This window comes from Arachis ipaensis, chromosome B02 (assembly GCF_000816755.2).
Source record: "Arachis ipaensis cultivar K30076 chromosome B02, Araip1.1, whole genome shotgun sequence".
Lineage (NCBI taxonomy): Eukaryota > Viridiplantae > Streptophyta > Magnoliopsida > Fabales > Fabaceae > Arachis > Arachis ipaensis.
Window position 1 is genome coordinate 82,140,077 of NC_029786.2, and position 9,340 is coordinate 82,149,416.

Sequence of the window (9,340 nt, forward strand, 5' to 3'; positions counted from 1 at the left end):
CCAGTTTAGTATTTAAACAACTTTTAGAGATTTATTTTGTAGCTCATGACATTTTAGATCTGAATTTTGTACTCTTTTGATGGCATGAGTCTCTAAACTCCATTGTTGGGGGTGAGGAGCTCTGCTGTGTCTTGATGAATTAATGCAAGTAATTCTATTTTCCATTCAAACATGCGTGCTCCTATCTAAGATATCCATTCGTGCCTAACTATGGAGAAGGTGATGATCAGTGACACTCATCACCTTCCTCAATCCATGAATGTGTGTCTGACAATCACTTCCGTTCTACATCAGATTGCAGATTGTTAACCCATGCTCTCTTGTTTATTCGCAATTCAACTGATAAATATAATTGACTTCCTGACTAAGAATTGTAAGATAACCATAGATTGCTTCAAACTAACAATCTCCGTGGGATTCGACCCTTACTCACGTAAGGTATTACTTGGACGACCCAGTGCATTTGCTGGTTAGTGGTACGAGTTGTGAAAAGTGTGATTCACAATTCGTGCACCAGGTACCATTCCAGGGTAGGTTTTTAAGTGGCTTGCGTGATAGGTATAGCTTTAGCCATACTTGATCTTAACAGTTTGAATAGGATGGACATAGTTTCTGGGTCATTCCTGGACTCTCGACCTCATAGACTAATGGAGTGGTACCCCCATTGTAGGTATGCCTCGCGTCATCTCCCGAGCTTCTGTTTCCGCCGCGAACTATGACCCCTACGCTTAGGTGACCTCAGATGTGAAGGACTCGCCAAATCAGATGGATTTGGAGGAGTTGACGGAATTTCAGCAGGCCGGTTATCTGTGCGGGGGGACAGACGAGGAGGCCAATTACGAGACCTTCGTTCCTGCCCCCAATGAGCGGTTGTAGGAGATCAATTTTCGCTCTCCACGGGTTGCCGACTGGATTTGGTTTTATAAAGCCATGTTCACCCAGGTCGGCATTCGCATTCCATTCTCCGATTTCCAGATGTCGCTTCTTAATCGGATATCCGTCTCGCCGTCGCAGCTCCATCCAAATAGCTGGGCTTCTATTCGCTGTTTTGAGATGGTTTGTGAATATCTCGAGCTGCCGGTGTCGGTGGATGTCTTCCTCTTTTTCTTCAACCTTACCAACCCCTCCAGACAAGGGAAGGCGAGGAAAGGGTTCCTGTCCTTCCGATCTGCTCAAGGTCGGAGGGTAATTGGTCTGTTCGAGGACTCCTATCATGGGTCCAAGGACAAATTCTTCAAAGTTTGCCCCGTTAAAGGTCGCCATCCCTTTTGGTTGTCGTTAGAGGGGGAACGCCTCATCCCGACGTATTGGAGCTTTGGGGCGGGGTCTAATTCTTTTATTAAGGTGACCTACAAGGGAATGTCCCCTGTAAATAAGAGGATTACCGACGTGTTGTTTGCTCTTTTTGGAAAGAACCCTGTGAACCTCCATCTCCTTATGGGTGAACGGGAGTCCGCCAGGAGTTATATTTGTGAGCTGTTTTATCTTGTACTTTTGTGTTGTTTGTTATTTAATTTGCTCTTCCCGAATTCACGACTAACGTATTTGTTTCTCTGTTGTAGTAGAGATGTCTACTTCGGTGACCGGGCTCAAAAATTTGGTCAAGACCTTCTTGGAGGATAGCGATGAGGAGAAGGTTGACGAGAAGGATGCCGGGAAGCCGGAAGGCCCTTCCGGGGAGAAGGAGAATCAAGTTGTACCTTCCCCCGGGACGTCGAGACGTCCGACAAGAATTCCGCTGGGAGGCAGGCTTCTCCCGCTCCCGATGAGACGGCTGGTATTGGGCAGTCGTCCTCTACTCAGCGGGAGCATGATGATATGAAGCTTGTCCCCACTCCCAAGAGACGAAGGGCATCTTCCAGCCCGGAAGAAGCTCTCACCGTGATGGAGAGGAACTTCGATGCTGGGGCCTTTATTGATAATCAACTGATTCCTGGTAAGGAGGATCACTTCCTTCAAACCGAACTCGCGGGACAGGCGAGGTGGATGTATCGTACCCTTCTCCGTGGGGCGGTGATAGCCTGGAAGGCCGAGTTTGAATTGTTGGGCATGCAGGCATTGCGAAGGAAGCTCAATACTGCTGCCCAGGCCAACAACGAATTCAAGGTCCAGGTTGAAAAGCTTCAGGAACAATTGGCCGCGGCGGAGATGGGGCGCAAGGATGCCGAGGAGAAGGTTGCGTCCTTTGAGGAAAAAATGAATGCCTCCGACGCCACCGTCTCCCGTTTAACCGAGCGGGAGATGACTCTAGAGAGCCAGCTCAACGCCGCGCAAGGTCGGGTGGTCGCTGCTGAGGAGGAACGCGACGCGGCCGTCTCATCAGCTGAGGCTACGCGAGCCGAGGCGGAAGAGTTGAAAAGGAAATACAAGGCGGTCAGGGAGCAGGGGAAGAACGCAATCTTTATGACCGAGGAGGCTCTCAAGGCCCAGTTGAAGATCATGGTCCCAGAATTCGATACGTCGGCTATTGGAGTCTTCAAAACAATCCAGGACGGCAAAATTGTCGACATGCCTCGGAAGTGAACTCTTGTAACTTGTGCCTTTTATGTTTCCTTGTAGAATACTTGTTGAAACGCTAACTTTTATACTTTAGTGGTCGCCTGGTCGGCTTCTAATTATCGCCTTTATCTGTTTGTTTAGTAGCGTTTTGTTTTGCTACCATTTTTTTGGTGTAGACTTATTGCTTGTGTCCGTTTTGCCGTTATGTTGGTAACTTGGGCGAAACCGTCTTGGTCTTATTATCGCGGCTGTTTGTTATGGCTTTGACGTGTTTGGCTCCCGGGGTGATCAGTCTCGGGTTGCCGTATTGTAGTCCCGTTTGCCATGCGTTGGAAAACATGACGATGTGGGATATGTATTGGGGAATGATGGATAGGAAAGTTTAGACAAGTAAAAAGTAGTCGTTAGCTAGACAGTTCTATAAACACGGTAGGTGCTTAATGAAAGTAAATCATTGGAAATTAACATTTGACAAGATTAAACACCTATCTAACTCGTCGGGCCGCTTGGCTAGTGTGTCCAAGCTACGAGTAGAATCTTCTTAGGTTACCTGAGTTCCATGTTCTCGGCATTTCTTTGCCGTCGAGTCTTTCCAGCTTGTAGGCGCCGTTGCCGAGCACTTCTTTGACTCTGTAGGGGCCTTCCCAGTTTGCCGCCAGCTTCCCTTCTCCTGGGGACGGTGGTCCGATATCGTTTCGTCCTAGAACGAGGTCTCTTTCATCAAATTTTCTTCTGAGTACCTTGGTGTTGTATCGTAGGGCTATCCTCTGTTTCAGTGCTACCTCTGACAAGTGGGCCATCTGGTGCACGAAATCACAGTCACACTTTTGCAATTCCGCACAACTAACCAGCAAGTGCACTGGGTCGTCCAAGTAATACCTTACGTGAGTAAGGGTCGATCCCACGGAGATTGTCGGCTTGAAGCAAGCTATGGTTATCTTGTAACTCTTAGTCAGGATATCAATAATTCTCAGATTTAATTGTAAAAAGTAAAAGAACATGAAATAAATACTTGTTATGCAGTAATGAAGAACAGGTTGAGGTTTTGGAGATGCTTTGTCTTCTGAATCTCTGCTTTCCTACTATTTTCTTCTTCATGCACGCAAGGCTCCTTCCATGGCAAGCTTTATGTTGGGCATCACCGTTGTCAATGTCTACTTCCCGTCCTCTCAATGAAAATGTTCCAAATGCGCTGTCACCGCACGGCTAATCATCTGTCGGTTCTCGATCATGTCGGAATAGGATCCATTGATCCTTTTGCGTCTGTCACACGCCCCACAATCGCGAGTTTGAAGCTTATCACAGTCATCCCTTTCCAGATCCTACTTAGAATACCACAGACAAGGTTTAGACGTTCCGGATCTCAGGAATGGCCGCCAATATTTCTAGCCTATACCATGAAGGTTCCAATCTTAGATTAGAAACCCAAGAGATACACATTCAAGCTTGATTGCATGTAGAACGGAGGTGGTTTTCAGGCACGCATTCATAGGTGAGAATGATGATGATTGTCATGGATCATCACATTCATCAGGTTGAAGTGTGAATGAATATCTTAGAATAGAAGCAAGCGTGATAGAATGGAAAACAATAGTAATTGCATTAATTCATGAAGAACCGCAGAGCTCCTCACCCCCAACAATGGAGTTTAGAGACTCATGCCGTAGAGAATATAATAAGAAACGTATAAAGTATCATGAGGTACAATATAAATCACTGAAAGTAGTACTTATAGTAAACTAGTGACCTAGGGTTACAGAAAATGAGTAAGTTAGGGTGTTTATTGTAAAATTCCACTTCCAGGGCCCACTTGGTGTGTGCTTGGGCTGAGGATTGAAGCTTTCATGTGTAGAGACATTTTTTGGAGTTAAACGCCAGCTTTTATGCCAGTTTGGGCATTTAACTCCAGCTTTTGTGCCAGTTCTGGAGTTAAACGCCATAATTCTTGAGCTGACTTAGAACGCCTGTTTGGGCCATTAAATCTCAAGCAAAGTATGGACTATTATATATTGCTGGAAAGCCCAGGATGTCTACTTTCCAACGCAATTGAAAGCACGCCAATTGGGTTTCTGTAGCTCCAGAAAATCCACTTCGATTGCAGGGAGGTCAGAATCCAACAGCATCTGCAGTCCTTTTTCAGCCTCTGAATCAGATTTTTGCTCAGGTCCCTCAATTTCAGCCAGAAAATACCTGAAATCACAGAAAAACACACAAACTCATAGTAAAGCCCAGAAAAGTTATTTTTATTTAAAAACTAATAAAAACATAATAAAACTAACTAAAATGTACTAAAAACATACTAAAAACAATGCCAAAAAGCGTATAAATTATCCGCTCATCACAACACCAAACTTAAATTGTTGCTTGTCCCCAAGCAACTAAAAATCAAATAGGATAAAAAGAAGAGAATATACAATGAATTCGGGGTATTGGCTTTTTCTGCTTGCTTTTCTTTTTCTTTCTTTTTCTCCCTCTTTTATCTTCTTTTTTTTCGCATTTTTTTTATGCAAGCTTTCTATTCACTACATTTTCTTGCTTCAAGAATCAATTTTATGATTTTTCAGATCATTAGATAACATTTCTCCTTTTCCCATCATTCTTTCAAGAGCCAACAATTTTAATATTCATGAATCAACAAATTCAAAAATATGCACTGTTCAAGCATTCATTCAAAAAATAAAAGTATTTCCACCACATCAAAATAATTAATCTGTTTTAAAATTCGAAATTCATGCACTTCTTTTTCTTTTTCAATTGAAAATATTTTTCATTTAAGAGAGGTGATGGATTCATTTTCATAGCTTTAAGGCATAGACACTAAGACACTAGTGATCATGTAATAAAGACACAAACATAGATAAACATAAAGCATAAAAATTTGAAAAAAAAAATAGAAGATAAAGAACAAGGAGATTAAAGAACGGGTCCACCTTAGTGATGGCGGCTAGTTCTTCCTCTTGAAGATCTTATGGAGTGCTTGAGCTCCTCAATGTCTCTTCCTTGCCTTTGTTGCTCCTCTCTCATGACTCTTTGATCTTCTCTAATTTCATGAAGGAGGTCCACCCTTTGTTATCCCCTATTGGAACTTAATTCTCCTAGGGAGGTGTTAATTTGCTCCCAATAGTTTTGTGGAGGAAAATGCATCCCTTGAGGCATCTCAGGGATTTCATGATGATAATTTTCCTTATGCTCTTGTTGAGGTCCATGAGTGGGCTCTCTTGTTTGCTCCATCATTTTCTTAGTGATGGGCTTGTCCTCTTCAATGAGGAGTCTTTGCCACAACTTCATAGAAGTGGTCTTGATAGACCTTTGAGATGAATCTCTCCATCTCTCATGACTCGAAGATGGAAGCAATTGCCTTTCCATTCCTCTTTCTAGAGGTTTCTCCGGCCTTAGGTGTCATAAATGGTTATGAAAAAACAAAAAAAAAAGCTGAGCTTTTCCACACCAAACTTAAAAGGTTTGCTCGTCCTCGAGAAAAAGAATAAAGAAAGGAGGAGAAGAAGAAGAGATGGATGAGATGGAGGTGTGTGAATTATTCGGCCAAGGGGGTGTTAGGTGGTTATGATGGTTTTGGAGGAGTAATGGAGGTGATTGGTGGAGGTTATTTGGGGAAGAGTATTATGAAAAGATGTGAAGAAATGAGAGAGTGAGTTGAGGTTGGTGGGGATCCTGTGGGGTCCACAGATCCTGAGGTGTCAAGGATTTCCCATCCCTGCACCAATTAGGCTTGCAAAACGCCCTTTGCTGCCAATCCTAGCGTTAAATGCCAGGTTGCTGCCCATTTCTGGCGTTTAACGCCAGCTTCTTGCCCTTTTCTGGCGTTAAACGCCAGTCTGGTGCCCATTTCTGGCGTTAAACACCCAGAATGGTGCCAGACTGGGCGTTTAACGCCCATTCTGCTGCCTTTACTAGCGTTTAAATGCCAGTAGGCTTCTCCTTCAGGGTGTGCCGTTTTTCATTCTGTTTTTCAGTTTGTTTTTGCTTTTTCAATTATTTTTGTGACTTCACATGATCATCAACCTACAGAAAACATAAAATAACAATGGAAAATAGAAATTAACATAGATAAGTAAAATTGGGTTGCCTCCCAACAAGCGCTTCTTTAATGTCAGTAGCTTGACAGTGGGCTCTCATGGAGCCTCACAAATACTCAGAGCATGATGATGGCCTCTTAACACCAAACTTAGAGTTTGGTTGTGGCCTCCCAACACCAAACTTAGAGTTTGAATGTGGGGGTTTTATTTGACTCTGTATTGAGAGAAGCCTTTCATGCTTCTTCCCTTTTCTGTCTGCAAACCATGGTGCTTCCTGAATGGCAAAGAGTTGCTCATCTGGAAAGGTTTCAGAGATCTCAGTAGGAGGGAGGGATGCCCCTTCTACTGGTTCCATCCGAGACAGGTGATCAGCTACCTGGTTCTCTGTCCCTTTTCTGTCTCTTATGAGCCTGGGTTTTGAATCCTGCTTTGTGAGTATGTATTTAAGAGCAGCATGGTCAGTATACACAATCACTTTTGAACCTACTAAATAGGATCTAAACTTGTCAATGGCATAAACCACTTCAAGTAACTCTTTTTCTGTGGTTGTGTAATTCTTCTGTGCATCATTTAAAGCACGGCTAGCATAGTAAATGACGTGCAGAAGCTTGTTATGCCTCTGTCCCAACACTGCACTAATGGCATGGACACTGGCATCACACATTAGTTCGAATGGTAATGTCCAGTCTGGTGCAGAGATGACTGGTGCTGTGACCAGCTTAGCTTTCAGGGTTTCAAACGCTTGCAGACACTCTGTGTCAAATACAAATGGCATGTCAGCAGCTAGTAGATTGCTCAGAGGTTTTGCAATTTTTGAAAAATCCTTTATAAACCTCCTGTAGAATCCTGCATGTCCCAGAAATCTTCTGATTGCCTTTACATTGGCAGGTGGTGGTAATTTTTTAATTACTTCCACTTTAGCTTGATCCACCTCTATTCCCTTATTTGAAATTTTATGTCCAAGGACAATTCCTTCAGTCACCATGAAGTGACATTTTTCCCAGTTTAAAACTAGGTTGGTCTCTTGGCATCTTTTCAGAGCAAGTGCTAAATGGTCAAGACAGGAGCTGAATGAGTCTCCAAATACTGAAAAGTCATCCATGAAGACTTCCAGAAAATTTTCCACCATATCAGAGAAAATAAAGAGCATGCATCTCTGAAAGGTTGCAGGTGCATTGCACAAACCAAAAGGCATCCTTCTGTAGGCAAATACTCCAGAAGGACATGTGAATGCTGTTTTCTCTTGGTCCTGAGGATCCACTGCAATTTGGTTGTAACCTGAATAGCCATCCAAAAAGCAGTAATATTCATGACCTGCTAACCATCAGCAAGTTGAAGACATATCCGGGTTGGTTTGACCTCTTCAGTCAAGCCAAGCTTTCTGATTGTGGATGTAGGTATTAGATTGATACTTGCTCCAAGGTCACATAGAGCTGTCTTAGTACAAGCACCCTCTATTGTGCATGGTATCATAAAGCTCCCTGGATCTTGAAGCTTCTCTGGTAAGCTTTTCAGAATGACTACACTGCATTCTTCAGTGAGAAACACTTTTTCAGTTTCTCTCCAATCCTTCTTATGACTTAAGATCTCTTTCATGAACTTAGCATAAGATGGTATTTGCTCAAGTGCCTCAGCAAATGGGATCTTTATCTCAAGAGTCCTGAGATAGTCTGCAAAGCGGGCAAATTGTTTATCCTGCTCCGCTTGGCGGAGTTTCTGAGGATAAGGCATCTTGGCTTTATATTCTTCAACCCTAGTTGCTACAGGTTTATTCCCTACAGAGGTGGTTGGAGAAGCCTTCTTAGAGGGGTTACTATCAGCACTTGCAGGTGTCTGATCCCTCATTGGCATTTGAATGCCAGGATTGGGCATCCACTGGGCGTTTAACGCCAGTCTTTCACCCTTTTCTGGCGTTTGAACGCCAGAATTATTCCTCTCTAGGCTCTTGCTATCCTCAAAGGGATTTTGGGCAGTGGTTTGGTCGTCCTCTGTCTGTTGTTCCTTTCTTGGCTTTCTGCTACTTTGAGCTGATTTATTCAATGTTTTTTCGCTCCTTAAGTGGACAGCTTGGCATTCTTCTGTTATCTGTTTAGATAGCTGCTGTCTTGTCTGATTCAATTGTGCTTCTATATTTTTATTAGCAATTGTAGTGTCTTGGAGCATCTCTTTAAATTCTGCTAATTGTTTTGTCATAAGGAGTAATTGCTGATTAAGTTCGACAATCTGTTCTTGAGGATTATGATCAGTAGTTGTTGTCATAACTTCTTCTTTTATGGAGGGCTCACTGCTTGAATACAGATGTTGATTTCTAGCAACTGTATCTATGAGTTCTTGAGCCTCTACAATTGTCTTCCTCATGTGTATAGATCCACCAGCTGAGTGATCTAGAGACATTTGAGCTTTTTCTGTAAGCCCATAGTAGAAGATGTCTAACTGTACCCACTCTGAAAATATTTTAGAGGGGCATTTCCTTAGCATCCCTCTGTACCTTTCCCAGTCATTATAAAGGGATTCATGATCCTCTTGTTTAAAGTCTTGGATGTCCAGCCTTAGCTGTGTCATCCTTTTTGGAGGGTAAAATTGATTCAGGAATTTGTCTGTTAACTGTCTCCATGTTTTTATGCTTGCTGTGGGTTGGTTATTTAACCACCTCTTAGCTTGATCTTTTACAGCAAATGGAAACAGTAATAATCTATAGACATCCTGATCCACTTCTTTATCACGTACTGTATCAGCAATTTGTAAGAACTATGCCAGAAACTCAGTAGGTTCTTCCTGTGGAAGACCGAAATACTGGCAATTCT

At 43.0% G+C, this 9,340-nt stretch overlaps 1 protein-coding gene across 1 annotated transcript in view; it reads right to left on the reverse strand.

Annotated features, from left to right (window-relative positions):
- LOC107627482 overlaps window positions 3,024–9,340 on the reverse strand; it is an 11,867-nt gene continuing 5,550 nt past the window's right edge. The window contains exon 2 of the mRNA XM_016330312.1: window positions 3,024–3,299. Coding sequence (XP_016185798.1) covers window positions 3,024–3,299 — 276 coding nt within the window. The remainder of the gene's footprint in view (window positions 3,300–9,340) is intronic.